This window comes from Mobula birostris, chromosome 31 (genome assembly GCF_030028105.1).
Source record: "Mobula birostris isolate sMobBir1 chromosome 31, sMobBir1.hap1, whole genome shotgun sequence".
In the NCBI taxonomy this organism is placed as follows: Eukaryota; Metazoa; Chordata; class Chondrichthyes; order Myliobatiformes; family Myliobatidae; genus Mobula; species Mobula birostris.
The window spans coordinates 23,564,166-23,582,158 of record NC_092400.1 but is presented as its reverse complement, the minus strand read 5'-3'; the positions used below and the strand labels follow the sequence as shown (position 1 = coordinate 23,582,158).

The 17,993-nt window shown below is 43.3% G+C and overlaps 2 protein-coding genes across 3 annotated transcripts in view; one reads left to right on the top strand and one right to left on the bottom strand.

Annotated features, from left to right (window-relative positions):
* rhbdd3 (rhomboid domain containing 3) overlaps nucleotides 1-1,647 on the top strand; it is an 83,287-nt gene extending 81,640 nt beyond the window's left edge. The window contains exon 6 of the mRNA XM_072247707.1: nucleotides 1,626-1,647. Coding sequence (XP_072103808.1) covers nucleotides 1,626-1,639 — 14 coding nt within the window. The 3' untranslated portion in view covers nucleotides 1,640-1,647. The remainder of the gene's footprint in view (nucleotides 1-1,625) is intronic.
* The window catches only part of emid1 (EMI domain containing 1), a 431,206-nt gene that overhangs the window by 39,225 nt on the left and 373,988 nt on the right, over nucleotides 1-17,993 (bottom strand). For both annotated transcript variants that reach the window (XM_072247702.1, XM_072247703.1), the window contains exon 9: nucleotides 945-1,034. In XM_072247702.1, the coding sequence (XP_072103803.1) occupies nucleotides 945-1,034 (90 nt within the window). The remainder of the gene's footprint in view (nucleotides 1-944; nucleotides 1,035-17,993) is intronic.

Below are 17,993 nucleotides of genomic sequence, written 5' to 3'. Positions count from 1 at the left end.
AGTTCTGGTCGCCTCACTATAGGAAGGATGTGGAAATGTTGGAAAGGGTACAGAGGAGATTTACCAGGATGCTGCCTGGTTTAGAAAGTATGCATTATGATCAGAGATTAAGGGAGCTAGGGCTTTACTCTTTGGAGAGAAGGAGGATGAGAGGAGACATGATAGAGGTGTACAAGATAATAAGAGGAATAGATAGAGTGGATAGCCAGTGCCTCTTCCCCAGGGCACCACTGCTCAGTACAAGAGGACATGGCTTTAAGGTAGGGGTGGGAAGTTCAAGGGGGATATTAGAGGAAGGTTTTTTACTCAGAGAGTGGTTGGTGCGTGGAATGCACTGCCTGAGTCAGTGGTGGAGGCAGATACACTAGTGAAATTTAAGAGACTACTAGACAGGTATATGGAGGAACTTAAGGTGGGGGCTTATATGGGAGGCAGGGTTTGAGGGTCGGCACAACTTTGTGGGCTGAAGGGCCTGTAATGTGCTGTACTATTCTATGTTCTATGTTCTGATGTGCAATTCACTTTTATATCCATGAATAAACATTATACATTTTTCAAAATATAACTTTTCAAGAATACATCTTCATTACAATTTTCTTTTTTGTTTTTCACTACCCCTTTAATAAGCTTCCACAGAAGCCTGTCACCAACGTTGGTGCTAAAAAACATACTAGCAACACTCACATTGATCATGCTCCTAGTTTTGCCTTTGGGGAGAGAGAAACATCTGCATAACACAAATAGCAGCATGGACTTGCTACATAATGAAACGGCAGATACAGAAACCAACCAATGCCACCTCAGATTTCATTATTTAATAATCAGTGCACTCATGAAATTCTATCCCCACAATATTATTTTAAGGCTGGCCCAAAGGATGGAATTTTATTGGATAATTCAATAGGGAAATCGAAGATAACGTGTGACCATGGCGCAAAACTTACCCATAGGTCCCATCGGTCCTGGTGGTCCCGGGGGCCCTCGAACACCAGTTACAACTGTGTCTGTGAAGGTATTTGACAAGACGGAATCACCTGCGGCGAAAAACAATTCTGTCACTATAGTCCACATTGAGGCTTGGAGAATTTCCTTTCACACAAAACTTCACTAAAACCTTTTGTGTCTCAACCTAGATGCTTGTTGATGCAAACGTGTACCTTCCTTTTTAAGCTTCTTTGTTAAAAATTCTTTGCCTGAGGAGGGATTCTTTATGACAGGTCTGGACGGCATGAGTTATTCCCCCTGATAACCATTAGAGCCAAACTGGAGCCTGTCTTTACTCTGTTCACTGACTGAAAGGATATTCTGCAAATCAACTGGGTGGTAGACACCACGGCCATTTTAGAGGACCAACATCAGCTAACTCAGCCTAATGGGCAGTGGATGGAAGTTCTTCCTCATTTCTCCGACAGAGTTCCACATTATTGCATAACTAAGTTTCCAAAATGAGCCATTGAAACAGTTGATGTACAGAAATTGACCAATTACACTGACCAACCAAGATTCTGCTTCCTGAATACTTTTGGGTGTATTTTATGGATTTTGGGCTGTTGGTCATGAAAATCATCATGTAAGTTCCCCAGCATGCACCATTTTTAAAAAATTGCCTATATTTGTTATTTCAGGACAAAATAACTGATGTCAAGATGAAGGAAGGTTGGTCCACAAATCAAACAGGTCATCAATGACAGGCAAGTCAAAGAACTTCTAGTGGGACTGGAGAAAATCACATGGAAAGCATTCAAGGATATTGTTGAAAAATTTCTAGACAACTACAGAGAACCAAACTATGAGCAGCTGGTTGACAACGTGCTTCAAGCATACGAAGCCATGAAGTGCAACATAGCACGAAAGATTCATTTTCTGCATTCCCATTTAGACTTTTTCCACTGCGAATCTTGGTGCTGTCAGTGACGATCATGGTGAAAGGTTTCAGCAGGACATTGCGGTCATGGACAAACGGGATCAGGGCAACTGGAATCTATCAATGCTGGCTGATTATTGTTGGCTGCTTAAGCAAGAAGCCTCAGGCACTGAGTACAAATGAAAATCATCAACAAAACATTTTTAGCTTAGTTGAACTATTGCAAAGTGTTATGCAATTAAATGCATTATAGTCAATAAAAGTTAATTTCTTGTTTCTCCAAATTCCTACATGGTACAAGTAGTCTAAAATTATACTTATGTTCAGCTTCAAGTGGTCTATCATAAACAAAAAAAAACTCTGAGGAAGCAACACTTTCAAAAAAAGTTTGTTGTCCAGTGTTATAAAGACAAAAAAGATGGCAGCCCTGCTCTTGTGATATGGCTCTGATGATTCTGAGGTACCCCTGGCTGAATAGTGTAAGTTCATACGTTGTTAATTACCCTTCAACCATCAGGCTCCTGAACGAGTGTGGATACCTTCACTCACCTTGACACTGAGCTGATTCCACAACCTACGGACTCACTTTCAAGGACTCTACAACTCATGTTCTCAGTATATATTTTTTTAAGATTATGAGGACACTCAGTCCCCATTTATTGTCATTTAGAAATGCAGGCATTAAGAAATGATACAATGTTCCTCCAGAATGATATCACAAGAAAACACAAGAGAAACCAAGACTAAGACTGACAAAAAACACATAATTATAACATATAGTTACAACAGTGCAAAGCAATATCGTAATTTGATAAAGAGCAGACCATGGGCACGGTAAAAAAAAAGTCTCAAAGTCCCGATAGCCTCATCATCTCACACAGATGGTAGAAGGGAGAAACTCTCCCTGCTATGAACGTCCAGCGCCGCAAACTTGCCGATGCAGCACCCTGGAAGCACCCGACCATAGCCAACTCTGAGTCCGTCCGAAAACGTCGAGCCTCCAACCAGCCTCTCCGACACAGCCTCTCCGGGCACCATCCTCTGCCGAGCGCCTCGACCCCACCCCGGCGGCCGAGCAACAAGTAAAGCCGAGGACTCGGGGCCTTCTCCTCCGGAGATTCTGGACCACACAGTAGCAGCAGCAGCCAAGCAGGCATTTCAGAAGTTTCACCAGATGTTCCTCCGTGCTCTCACATCCATCTCGATCAAATCAGGATTGTGCACGGCACCCTACTTGACAAATTACAGACATCACCACCGGAGTGGCCGCTGTGAGCTGCGTCGCGCCGCCATCTTCTCCTCCTGCCATAGACCATGGAGGCAAAGCAAGGAAACTTCTTCCACTAGACAACACCAATGGAAAATAAAGCAACTATTCATATTTCAGAAAACATGAACCAGTCAAGGCATTCAGTATTTTTAATAAAAGTGGAAAATAATATATAATCAGGGCTTTCACCAGTTCTAATGAAAAGGCATTGGATTAAAATATTAACAGATTCAAAAAGACCTCCTGAGTTTTTCCATCATTTTATTTCAGATCTCCAACATTTGCAATGCATCACTTCTTTTGTCAGATTTATTATCCCTTTGATAACTGAAATAACTACAGTAGAGCTTGGCTTGCCCCCAGCTGGCAATATGTTTCTTCAATACAATATTTATATGGGAAAGTTTTCACTTGTTACACCATGTGGGAAATAATTATCCACAGCCCGACAACATATTTTAAATACAAATTAATTCGTAAGGAACATTCACTGCTAAAACAGTGGTTCAGAGGTTCAATTTAGTATCAGGGAATATCAGTATACAACCTGAAATTTTTACTCTTCACAGACATCCACGAAACAGAGAAAACCCTATGAATGACAGAAATGTCAGAACCCCTAAGCGCCCTCCCCTCCCATGCACAAGTAGCAGGAAGTGCATCAACATTCCCCCCGCTTCTTGCTCCAGCAAGAGTACCCCCCATCCACCATTCAAGCAATAGCAAAACACCCCTAGAAGAGACCATGATCTATAGTCCGTCAAAAAACTACAGTCCATGACCCAGTGCTTTGGTATCACAGACAGTCTCTCTCTCTCACTAGCGAGAGAGAGGTTGCTCCTGCAACAAAACGAGAGTGGGACACCAGCAGCTCGTTGTTTCGACTTACAATTTTCTGCATCACTTTGAGTCCCCCTACTTGAGGACTGAGAGGCTCTCACTCACCATCGAAGCAAAGCACAAAATAATGAAGCGAAAAAAATCATGAATATGGCCAAATAATTCTTCCAGCTGCAGTCGTTTTCTCTGCCCATTCTTCACTCTCTTTAATATTCCTTTTGTTCATTCAGCTGACTAAATCTCCTTTAAATGTCCTGCTGAAACCGAATCTGTGACACCTGAACCTTTCCAAAAAAAAATGGTTTCCCACTTCAATATCAATTTCCTTTGCTGATGAATAATTTTTAATGGAGTCTTGTGACTTGACTGTAAACTTGCTTGAAGATCACTAAAAGTCAGACAGAAAGGAAACTTGCAGGTAAGTTTTTAATTTTAATTTTTTTAAATTTGTAGGTATACAGCAGATAGCAGGCTCTTCCAACCCAACAAGCCCAATTACACCCATCTGACCTACTTAATTATAGGTCTTCAGAATGTGGGAGGAAACCAGAGCACCCGGAGGAAACCCACACAGACACGGGGCGAACGTACAATCTCCTCACAGGCAGAAGCTGAATAGAACCCACGTCACTGGCACCATAATAGCATTATGCTAGGCGCTAGCATGTCGTTTTTCTTTAAATTTTTTCACATCCTGTTCTGTCCAGTCACCTCCATCATTCAATCTCATCTTAATGCAACATCGTGCCTCTCCATTATAAGTCCATCCGTTCAACTTATAATATCACTTGCTTTTCTTCCTTCTTCCTTTGTGAAGAGAGAACAGATCCCCACCTTGGGACAAGAAACTGGGGACAAACTACTGCTCTATTGCAACTAATACTTGGGGAGCCCAGAAAGTTAACCAGCATGATTGAAAGCAGGACGATTGGAGTTAGGGACCTCAAATAACTTGAAATGAGAACTCCCTCCTTCCATACACTCATACTAGTTAGTGCATATAAAGTCAGCAATGAATGAAAAATTACTATATATATATATATAAAACGGTAATATCAAGTCAAAACCGACCATGCAGGAAACATCAACAGGTTTGATAGCATTGGGGGAAAGAGAAATATATTACTGTCTAAGGGAGGGAGGAAGGGAGAGAGAGGGACAGTGAGAGTGAGAGAAAGAAATAGAGAAAGAGAGAGAGACAGACATAGTGTTATTGATCCCAAAGGAAATCACAGTGTCACAATAGCATTACAAATGCACAGATATACAAGTATTAGAAGAGAAGTAAGAAAGAATAAAAAATAAGTTACCTCAAACAGTCTAACAGGAGGGAGTCATCACTTTCCTGGCTATAGGTTGACTCATTATAGAGCCTAATGGCTGAGGGTAAAAATGACCTCATATTGTGCTCTTTGGAGCAGCATAGTAGTCTATTACTAAACACACTCCTCCGTTCAGCCAAGGTGGCATGCAGAGGGAGAGAAACATTGTCCAGGATTGCCAGAATTTTCCATAGGGTCCTTTGTTCCACCACAGTTAAGGGTAGATAGCTGGAGGAGATACAAAGGAATAATAAAACTGCAAAATAAATGCTGATGCTGAGATATATCCTCAGGAAACATCATCAGTGATGTAACCTGAGGTCATCGGGTGTTTGGAGTCTTCCAACATCAGCCACCCTCACCCTGGCGACCCAGCCGGGGTTGATCAGGCTTGTGTCCAAGCAACATTGGTTAGCAGTTCACACCTCTTGATGCACAGCCAGCTGGCGGCTTGTACAGCAGCCTCTGTGACGGTCCTGATGGGTCTTCTCTTTGCAGCCCTCTTAATGCCAAGGAGAGAGTAGGTTCTTCAGAGCGAGCAGCCAGCAAAAACTCTGCACCCCACCTCTATAGGCTCACATCGTGCCCTCCACCCCTGTCCCTGGCACTGCTCTACCAGCTCCAGGTATTTGGCTTTCTTACGCTCAGATGCCTCCTCAATGCAGTCTTCCCAAGGCACTGTCAATTCTACCATGACTACCCGCTTCGAGGTTTCTGACAGAATGACCATCTCAGGCCTCAGGGGATGAAGTCAGGGAATTTTCCACACAGGATGTTTTCCTTCTTTTTGAACCCTTCTGCCATACCCTACAGATACCTTGGACACAACTCATCTATTTTCTCCTCTCAACCCTTCTCTTCCTGGATACTGCAAGTGGACTGTTTCCTCTCTATTTCTTCAGCCCCAGGCTTTGCATATCATCCTTCATAACTATTATCATTTTCAATGAGATTTCATCACCAGGCACATTCCATTCTTCCCTTTCAACATTCCGAAGGGACCATTCCCTTTCCAACTCCCTGATCCAGCCTCCTGCTTCCCGCAGCCTCGCCCTTCTCACAACACTTTCCACTGCAGGAAATGCAGGAGCTGACCCTTCCCTTCCTCTATCCAGGGACACCCAACGGTTTTCCCAGGTGGGGCAGTGACTCACTGATTCAGTTACAGGCGGTGGTGCTTTGCGGGGCTGCTAGGGGTAAAGAACATCAGAATGGAACGTCTGAACAAAGGGCTGCCCACCCAAAACCCCTTCAGTCAGTAACCCCTCCTTCATATGCTCCCTTGAGTGCTGGTCACTGAGTTTGCCTCTAGACAAGACCAAGTCAAATGGTCTCATGGGCGAAGCAAACCAGACTGAGAGCATGCTGAGAGCATGTCAACCATTAGAGCAGTCAGCCTTGAACTTTGCTGAAACCGCAGGGTTGTGCCACTCAGGACTGCCAGGAAGAGGAAGAACAAACTTGAGGAGTCACTCAAATCTTATGAAGATACCTGATATCACAATGCCACACTATTTCTCTTCCTTGCATCCCATGGAAGCATCATCTGCTGACTCACAACACCAGGCTCTTGAACCAAACTACACTCCACTTGCCCCATCACTGAAATGCTCCCACAACCAATAGATTCACTTTCAGGGACTCTTCATCTCATGTTCTTGATATTTATTGCTTTATTTATTATTTATTCATTTTTGCATTTGCACAGTTTGTTGTCTTCTGCACTCTGCTTGGACGCTGTAGATGGGCGGTCTTTCATTCATTCCGTTACGGTTAATATTCTATACGTTTATTCAGTAAGCCCGCAAGAAAATGAATCTCAGTGTTGTATATGATAGTAAACTTTGAACATTGAACTTTGACGTTATCTGATCTTTATAATGGTACATGGCGAATAACATTCTAATTTGTGTGGCATAGTGGGATGAGAATCGTGTAGAATGGATGTTCCAGATATCATATGGAATACTCCCAAATTTCTACTATGGCTTTGACTATTAATCGTGATGGGGATACCTTTGCCATGTTGAACGTGAAGGGGAAACCACTTATCCAGTTAACGGACAAGCCGTGCCACTTGGAATAACTTGCTCTCTATTTGTAACTTTTGCCTGTTGGAGAAATTACCTTAATAATTCTGGATATACATTATACTATGCTTAAAACTTTCCTTCCAAAAACTGTTTCCAAGATAAGTAAGCGGTAACTTTCAGGTCAAAAGTGGCATCATATAAATGACTGAAATTCATCATCATTATGGGCCATGTCATATGACATCATCGTTTTGTGCTGTGTCGTATGATATGGGCGATCATGGTTTCATGACCATGATTGATCTTAGCAATTTTTCTGCAGAAGTGGTTATCATTGCCTTGTTTATAAGAGAGGTGACCCAAGACATTATCAATACTCTTCAGAGATTGCAGCAGGCCAGGCGGCATCTCTAGGAAGCACCTCTTCCTAGAGTTGCTGCCTGGCATGCTGCGTTCACCAGCAACTTTGATGTGTATTGCTTGAATTTCCAGCATCTGCAGAATTCCTGTTGTTTGCTCTTCAGAGATTGTCTGCCTTGTGTCAGTGGTCATGTAACCAGGACTTGTAATATGCACTAGCTGCTCATATGACCGTCCACCACCTACTCCCATGGTTTCACGTAACCCTGATTGTGGGGCTGAGCAGCTGCTACACCTTGTCAAGGGGCGACTTGGAGGCTAGGGGAGGGAAGGAACACTTTACACCTCCTTTGGTAGCGATGTATCTCCACCCCACCACCCAGGTTACAGCATGAAAAATTTACGTAACTAGAACAGTAAGACGTGCCAAGTGCTTCACATCTCTGTCATAAAGCAAAATTTGACATTGAGCCAAGTGTGATAGTACGGTGTGCTGAGTGAATTAAAGGAAAAGAGAGATAGAGAAATCCATGGAGGAATTTCTAGAGGTGAGGAACAGACAGCCAAAAGCACAGGTGACACTGATGGAGCATAGGATTTTCCTACAAGGTGAATCACAGAAAATTCTTAGCACAGGTGGAGGCTATTTGACCCATTAAAATTATGCTAGACCAAAAAGAGAAACCTCCAGCAACGTGCTACTTTTCAGGGCCCTTGGCCTTGCAGTTCATGGCTCTTCAAGTCTAAACACATGTAACTTCAATGTGATGAGTGTCCAACTTCCACTACCCCTTCAGCTGGTGAGTTCAGATCTCAACCACCCGTAGCGACTACTTAAAAACAAACTCAAGGTCGCTGAGAGGCTAAGTGAGGGAGTATTGCACTGTATGACGTGCTTCCAGCTACCTGAATTTCAAGTCGAAATGCACATTTAGTTCTTTCCTACAAACCAACAATAAAATCATTCAAATCTTCCGTAATTCATGTAAGACAAAAACAAGTGTGACGAGTGTAATTGGATCAAATTTAAACAAAGACGAGCAGGCAACAAAATAGGTGCTCCCTACTCACCCCCTCTCTATATTTTTATTTTTTTGAGATACAGCAAGGAATAGGCCCTTCTGGCCTTTCGAGCCGCACCACACAGCAAACTCTCGATTTAATCCTAGCCTAATCACGGGACAATTTACAAAGACCAAATAACCTACCAACCGGTACGTCTTTGGTCTGTGGGAGGAAACTGGAGCACCCGGAGGAAACCCACGCGGTCACGGGGAGAACATGCAAACTCCTTACAGGCAGCGGTGGGCGCTATGCTGCCATGCAGGTGAACAGGTGACTATATTCATTTATCTCTACCACCACCCAAACCCACATGACAGATTAGTTTAACCCAGAGTGAGGATACACAACATAGACTGACAATAAACAGATGAATGACTCCTATACGACCCATGGATGAAGAGACATTAGATGATCAGACGTCAATCTTCTATCGCGCTTTCCGGTTTTATTTCTCCTTCCAGAGAACAAACTCCGCCCCCCCCCCCGTACCCCCTCCCCCACGTCCTCTATTCCCCACCCTAACCTTTCACCTCTTCTTACCTGCCTATTATATCCGCCAGGTCCTCTCCTCCTTCCCTTTCTCCTATTGTCCACTCTCCTCTCGTATCAGGTTCCTTCTTCTCCAGCCCTCGACCTTTCCCACCCACCTGGCTTCACCTATCACCTTCCAGCTAGACACCTTCCCCTCCCCCACCTTTTTATTCTGGCATCTTCCCCCTTCTTTCTCAGTCCTAAAGAAGGGTTTCAGCCTGAAACGTCTGCCTGTCCTGCTGAGTTCCTTCACATTTTTGTGTGTATTGTTTTGGATTTCTAGCATCTGCAGACTTTCTTGTGTTTGTGTTCTATCACACTTTTTGATTTTAATGAAATTTGACTCAGGGACCTTGATTCTCATCAGAAGATAAATGGACAAAGTCATTCATGCTCCCCCCCCCCCCAAGTTGTCATACTTACTACTCCTCAGCAAAAACTCTCAAGATCAACATATACTGTTTAATATGTACATGATTTTGCTGAGACATCATGAGTTTATATGGAAATGTATGAGTGGGATTTTGCATACACACATGCATGATCACAAAAGGCAAATGGCCCTGCTGACATTTTGCCAGCCTTTTCCTGTTTGTGTACTGGCGACTCAAGGAGTCAATTAACAGAATGCAATTGGAGCAACTACACTGGAGAACAGAAACTCACTTTGGAGAAGAATGACTGGGAAAGATAACTAACAGGAAATCCTTGGCTGATAACTAATACCCAGAAAACTTTTGGCTTGACTGACAAGCAGGTCTGCCATTTTATGTCAAGAGCAACTCCTCTTTGGATAAACTGAGCTTTACTTTCTCTGTTTACAGCGGAACAGATTAAACTGTAAAAACCTGATAAAATACCCATCGCAGGTTCACACAGTACAGCTGCCTGAGAAAGCCGAGTGACAAATTAATATTGAATGAGCTGGCCAAGGGGACAAAATGGGTTGCAGTGCCCCTTTGTCGTGGCTGTGCAACAGACTGTAGATGTTAATTAGGCCTCAAACAGTGGATAAGGATCTGACTCTGAACTATCTGTGAAGAGCTGACACTGTCAAAGACCATTTTAATTGGTGCTAAATGTCACCTGATGAAAAGGACATTGTCTAAACACTAGACAATAGGTGCAGGAGTAGGCCATTCAGACCTTCGAGCCAGCACTGCCATTCACTGTGATCATGGCTGATCATCCACAATCAGTACCCTTTGCCTGCCTTCTCCCCATATCCCTTCACTCTGCTATCTTTAACAGCTCTATCTAACTCTTTTTTGAAAGAATCCAGAGAATTGGCCTCCACTGCCTTCTGAGGCAGAGCATTCCACAGAACCACAACCCTCTGTGTGAAAAAGTTTCTCCTCAACTCCATTCTAAATTGTCTACCCCTTATTCTTAAACTGTGGCCTCTGGTTTTGGACTCCCCCAACATCAGGAACATGTTTCCTGCCTCTAGCGTGTCCAATCCCTTAATAATCTTATATGTTTCAATCAGATCCCCTCTCATCCTTCTAATTTCCAGTGTATACAACAAAATTTTCAATTGAAAATTATTTAAAAGATCATAAAAGTTTTATGTAAAACAAATGAGTTTCCATAATCAAAATATTAATATTAATTAAAATTAAAAAAACACAAGGCACTAAACTCTTCCATCCAGATTAATAGCCTCATTCAAATCCAAGAGTATACATTTTTAGGGGCCAAATGTGAAATGCATTTCAGAAAGAGCATGGTAAAACTCTGACATGAGCAGGAGATCGATCAGATACACTAGCATCTGACATCCAGTCTATTCCTCAGTTCCTAGCCTCCGTGCAGGCAGACACAATGGTGTTAGCCAATAATTTCTTGTGGAACAGTCAGCTAAACTGCAGCACAGTCCAGGACAGTGAGTCATCAGTTCGGGAGCAGAACTCTCCTATTTCTGATGAATTATGTTCAAGCAACCTTGGAAAATGATCAGAGGCTTAACCACATGGATTTCAGCTGCTTCACTGTAAGGGCTGGGCAGCCGATGATGCTTAAGAGTCTTGGACCTACAATGGAGATTGCATCTTTGGATCATTTTCAGGCTCCCTTGGCAATGACACAATGTTTACTTTCATACTTCCATTCATTTTTCTCTCCCCTTGGCTTTGGGCTTTATTGTTCTGATTGCTATTGGCTTAAATTTATTGTTTGCATGATGTGTTTCTTTTCTCTCTGCACATTGGCTGTTTGATGGTCTTTTTAAAAATAGGTTCTTTTGGGTTTCTTAGTTTGTGGCTGATTGTACGGAGGCAAGGTTGTGTAATATATGCATACTTTGATAATAAACGTACTTTGAATACTTTCTGTAATTCTCTCTCTGTCTCCTACCAATTTCTATCCAAATCAAAACTCATTCGGACCCCAGCTTTTTTCAACCCGTCACTGTTAAGTCTGTCTTCCTCTCTCTGACAGCGGCGCAACTAATGTAGATGAACTGAACACACTGATGAGGGAGAGGGAGAAGTGGAGAGTCAGTCATCGTGCCCGACGCCGGCCCCCTAGGCCTGAGTCGACATAGTAGTAGTCCTCTCTCCATAGATGCTGTGTGGCTTGGGGAGCATTTTTAGCACAATGATTAAATACCAAGAAATACACTGCACTCCACTGTCAAACAAAAATCCTTACATCAGGTTGCACTGTAACCAATCACCAGGCAGGAAAAGGTAAAGAGAGCTACCTTTTCAATCGGATCCGCAATCAAGATTTAAAAGGCAGAGTTTTGCGGCAGTTTCTCAGAGTTGCACTGCAAGCAATCGCTGAACAGGCTTCATTAGAAAGGGCAAAATAAAAATTATACTAATGCAAGCTGAGGGGGCATTCTTCTGAGTGTGCCAGTGTTTAGAATGGCTTTGGCTCATTAGGCTTAGGTGAGATCAGGCTTGGGCGAGATAAAGTATCTGGCAAGTTTCTCTTTTTGTTCTTATTTGTTCATTCTTCTCCTGTTAGGGCAGAGCTAGTGCAGTGAGATTGGCTCCAGGGGCTGTGTATTGTACTGTGTGTGGGAGACCTCCAGCTTCCCGGAAAAAAAACATTGCACAGGGTGCACTGAGCTGCAGTTCCTACGAGAACGTATTAAGGAACTGGAGCTGCGGCTCGATGACCTTTGGCTCTTACGGACGAACGGGGAAGTGACAGACGGGAGCGACAGGGAGTTAGTCACCTCTAGGTTGCAGGAGACAGGTAACTGTGTGACTGTCAGGAGAAGGAAGGGAAATGCACAGCCAGTGCGGTGTACACCCGTGGTCGTTCTCTCAATAATTTTGATACGGTTGAGGGGGCGACCCACTAGGAGAGTGCCCCAGTGACTGGGTCTCTGGCATGGAGTGGCTCAGAAGAGCAGAGGGGTGAAGAGGACTGCAGTGGTGATGGGAGATCCACAGTCAGAGGAACAGAGAGATGAGGTTCTGTGGGTGCAATAGTGACACCCGGATGGTATGCTGCCTCCCAGGTGCCAGGGTCAGGGATGTCTCGGTTCAGGTCCATGGCATTCTCAAGGGTGAGGATCAGCAGCCAGAAGTCTTTGTGCATATTGGCACCAATGACATAGGTAAACAAGGTGAAGGGGTCCTGAAGAAAGATTTTAGATAGCTAAGTAGAAAACTAAGAAAGAGGAGCTTCAGCGTAGTAATCTCTAGATTGCTGCCGTTGCCACGTGCCAGTGAGGGTAAGAATAGGATAACTTGGAAGGTGAATGTGTGGCTGAGGAACTGGAGCAGGGGTACGAGTTCAGATTTATGGATCATTGGGATCTTTTCTGAACCTGAACAAAAGGGATGGGTTACACCTGAACCCGAGGGGGACCTATATCCTTGCGGGCAGGCTTGCTAGGGTTGTTTAGGAGGGTTTAAATTAATTTGGCAGGAGGACGGGAACCAGGGTGAGAGTTCTGAGGATGAGGTAGTTGGTTTACAAACAGAGGCAATATGTAGTGAGACTCCTAGCAAGGAGAGGTTGACGATAGGCAAAATTACAGTCAACAAGATGAAATGCAATGTAAAGGCAGACAAAATTGAAAAGGGTGAATACAGGACTGAAGGTGTTATATTTGAATGCATGCAGTATTCAGAATAAGGTACAGTTACAGATTGGCATGTATGATGTTGGGGGCATCACTGAATTGAGGCTGGAAGAATATAGCTGGGAACTTAATGTCTAAGGATACACGTTGTATCTAAAGGACAGGCAGGAAGGCAGAGAGGATGGCATGGCCCTCTTGGTAAAAATGAAATCAAATCATTAGAAAGAGGTGACAGACTCAGAGGGCAAGCGTAAGTTCAGCAGCTCATGGAATGAAGCGGCGATAGAAATTCACCATGCCCAAAAACTCCTGTAGTTTCATTGCAGTGCAGGGCGGTGAGAAATCCATAATAGCGGCTACTTTTGATGGGAGGGGTTTTGCACCTTCTGCGGAGATGCGATGGCAAAGAAAGTCAATGGCTGACAACCCAAAGTGGCATTTAGCAGGGTTAATAATCAGCCCATGTTGGCTTAAACACTTGAAAATATGTGGAGATGCTCAGATTTGGATGCACTGGTGACAGGTATGTCATCCAGGTAAACTAAAAGACAATCTAAGTCTTTTAATACAGAGTCCATCAGCCGTTGGAAAGTCTGTGCCACATTTTTCAGTCCAAATGACATGTGCAGAAACTCAGAAAAGCCAAATGGAGTAATCACAGCTGTTTTGGGAATGTCCTCCAAGCACAGAGGCAACTGATGGTTGCCCCTAACTAAGGTGACTTTGGAAAAAACTGACTTTCTGGCTAAACGTGCTGAAAAACCTTAGATGTGTGGGACTGGATAACGGTTGGGGGGGTTGTGACCTCCTTAAGGTGTCAGTAATTGCCACATGGGCGGCAACCACCATCAGACTTAGGGACCATATGGGGGGCCGAAGCCCAAAGGCTGTTCGATTGGCGTGCGGGGAGAGACAGCATGTGGTACATTAGCTCCGAGGCCTTATCATCACCGAGGGCGGGCAAGGTGAGCAACTGTTTGGTGCACTCAGACTCCCACAGTCCAAAAGTCTGTAAAAGCTGAGTTTTCAGCGATCAGTATGTATCGTGCTCAGGTGGGTATTCTGGTAGACCTATCACTTTTGGAGCCATGGAGTCAGTGAGCGACGATACTACACAGAAATATTTGGTGTTGTCGGCGGAGATTTCTTGAAGCGCACATTGAGTGTCCGCTTATATGAACAAAGCGAGGGAATTTTGCTTCCAACCCTCCCCAGTTTCAAAGCAATTGCTTTGGCCGATGATCCCGATGCTCTAGCATGATTTCAAAGTCATTGAACAAGTCGGCCAACGACTTGCTTTGAAACTGGGGAAGATTTGGGAGCAAGATGCCATCGCTTGGTTCATACAAGCGGAGGCTCAATTCATGTTTCACCAATGAAACCATTTACTGAACACCAAAAAACTGAACCCAAAGTGCACTAAAAACCCTTTACATGATCATGACCAGCCTCTTAAAGTGAAACCCCAACTCAATGTCGGCAGTTGTGAATTATGCACATTTCCCCCAATTACGTGACCCTACAGGTAAAGCTAGGGTAAAAAGACCCTGATGGGAGTTGTATACAGACCCCCAAACAGTAGTAAGTACATTGCCTGCAAGTTACAAGGGAGATAGAAAATGCTTGCCAAAAGGGCAATGTTACAATAGTCATGGCATTCACATGCAGGAAGATTGGGAAAATTAGGTTGGTGTGGGATTCCAAGAGGGAAAATTTTGAGAATGCCTCTAAGATGGCTTTCTAGAGCAGTTCGTAGTTGAGCCCACTTTGGGTTGTGCAATAAACCGGAAGCTATTCTGGATTGGGTGTTGTGCAATAAACCGGAATTGATTAGAGAGTTTAAGGTAAAAGAACCCTTAGGGGAAGTGATCATAAAATGATAGAGCTAAAGTCAGATGTATCAGTATTACAGTGGAGTAAAGGGATTTACAGAGGCATGAGCGATAAGATGGCCAAAATTAATTGGAAAAGAACACTGGCGGGGTGTTGAAAAATTAGCAATGGCTGTAATTTCTGGAAACAATTCGGAAGGTGCAGGATATGTACATCCGAAAGAGAAAGAAGTATTCTAAAGGAAAGATGACATAACTGTGACTATCAAGAGAAGTCAAAGCCAACATAAAAGCCAAAGAGAGAGAGAGAGAGAGAGAGAGAAAGAGAGAGAGAGAGAGAGAGAGAGAGAGAGAAAGAGGGAGAGAGAAAGAAGGAGAGAGAGAGAGAGAAAGAGAGAGAGATAGAGAAGAGAGAGAGAGAAAGAGAGAGAGAGAGTATACAATACAGCAAAAAATAGTGGAGAGTTATAGGCTGGGGAAGCTTTCAAAAACCAACAGAAGGCAACTAAAAAAGTCATTAAGAAGGAAAAGATAGAATATGAAAGTAAGCTAGCCAGTAAAATTAAAGAGGATACCAAAATAAAGGTGTAAAAGAGAGATGAGAGTGGATATTGGACTGCTGGAAAATGATGCAGGAGATGTAGTAATGGGAGCAATGAAATGGTGATCGAACTGAATAAGTATTTCGCATCAGTCCTCACTGTGGAAGGCACTAGCAGTATGCTGGAAATTCTAGAGTGTCGGGGGCAGAAGTGTGTGAAGTTGCCGATACCGGGGAGAAGGTTCTAGGGAAACTGAAAGGTCTGAAGGTAGATAAATCACCTGGACCAGATGGTGTACACCTCAGGGTTTAGAAAGAAGTGGCTGAAGAGATTGTGGAGGTATTAGTAGTCTTTCACCAATCACTAGATTCCGGAATGGTTCCCGAACACTAAAAAATTGCAAATGTCACTTCACTTTTCAAGAAGGGGGAGAGGCAGAAGAAAGGAAAGTATAGGCCAGTTAGTCTGACTTCAGTGTTTGGGAAGATGTTGGAGTCGATTGCTAAGAATATGGTTTCGGGGTACTTGGGGGCACATGATAAAATAAGCCAAAATCAGAATGGTTTCCTTAAGGGAAAATTTTGCCTAACAAATCTGTTGGAATTCTTTGAAGAAATAACAAGCAGGATTGACAAAGAGAATAGATGGAAGTTGTGCACTTGGATTTTCAGAAGACATTTGACAAAGTGCCACACATGAGGCTGCTTAACAAGTTAGGACCCCTGGTATTACAGGAAAGATTCTAGCATGAATTAAGCAGTGGCAGAGTGGCAGGAGGCAAAGAGTGGGAATAAAGGGAGCCTTTTCTGGTTGCCTGCCGGTGACTAGTGGGACTGCTTCTTTTTAAGTTATATGTCAACGATTTGGATGACAGAATTGATGGCTTAGTTGCCAAGTTTGTGGATGATACGAAGATAGGTAGAGGAGCAGAAAGTTTTGAGGAATTAGAGAGCTACAGAAGGACCTAGACATATTAGAAAAATGGGCAAAGATGTGGCTGATGAAATACAGTGTCGGGAATTGTATTATCATGTACTTTGATAGAAGAAATAAAAGAGAAGACTACTTTCTAAATAGAGACAAAATTCAAAAATGTGAGGTGCAAAGGGATTTGGGGAGTCCTTGTGCAGGATTCCCTATAGGTTGATTTGCAGGTTGAGTCTGTGGTGAGGAAGGCAAATGCAATGTTAGCATTCATTTCAAGAGGACTTGAATATAAAAGCAAGGATGTAGTGCTGATGCTTTATAAAGCACAAGAGTATTGTGAGCAGTTTTGGGCCCCTTATCATAGAAAGGATGTACTGTCACTGGAGAGGGTTCAAAGGGGGTTCGGGAAAATTATTCCAGGATTGAATGACTTGTCATATGAAGAGTGATTGACGGCTCTGGGCCTGTATTCACAAAAATTCAGGAAAATGAAGGGTGACTTCATTGCAGTCTATCAAATGTTGAAAGGCCTTGATAGAATGGATGTGGAGAGGATGCTTCCTATGGTGAGAGAATCTAGGTCCAGAGGACACAGCCTCTTAATAGAGGTGTGTCCTTTTAGAACGGAAATGAGGAGGAATTTCATCAGCCAGAAAGTTTCAAATCTGTGGAATTCATTGCCACAGGTGGCTGTGGAGGCAAGTCTTTACAGGTATTTAAGGCAGAGGTTTATTGATTCTTGATTGGTCAGGGCATGAAGGGACCCGGGGAGGAGGCATGAGATTGGGGTTGAGAGGAAAAACGGATTAGCCACGATGAAATGGCGGAGAAGACTCGATGGACCAATTGGCCTAATTTTACTCCTACATTTTATGGTCTTATCTCAAAGCAATTTAAGATGCAGAAACTGTGCTGTTATATCCTAAATAACAGAACAAATAGCTATGAATTTCGTTTTAGATGACAGTAATTCCAAAGACACTTGAAGTTGCTTCCCTTTCAATTTTTCTCCCAATATTTGTCAACAATCGTAAATGATTCAAACTGGGGGAAAAGGTCATATTTTCAATACTGTGGATTAACATTTTTCGTTCTGAAGCATTTTGGCAAAGCTAATCTCTTCACAAGCCAAATCAGGCTTATCTTCACTTGCCGCCTTTTAAAAGGAGCTTTTCAGCTAACTTTTTGTTGGTAAATGAGAAGGGTGAGGAAAACAATTTGCTTCCTGTTTAGCTGAATCAGCTTTAAGATGTAACTAAACTTACTGGCTACCGGATAATAGCCAGAAACTTTCTTGAACAGCTGAGTGTCGGCTGAGCTGAACTGTTTGGCGTGAATGTTATACCATCCACGGATGGAGCT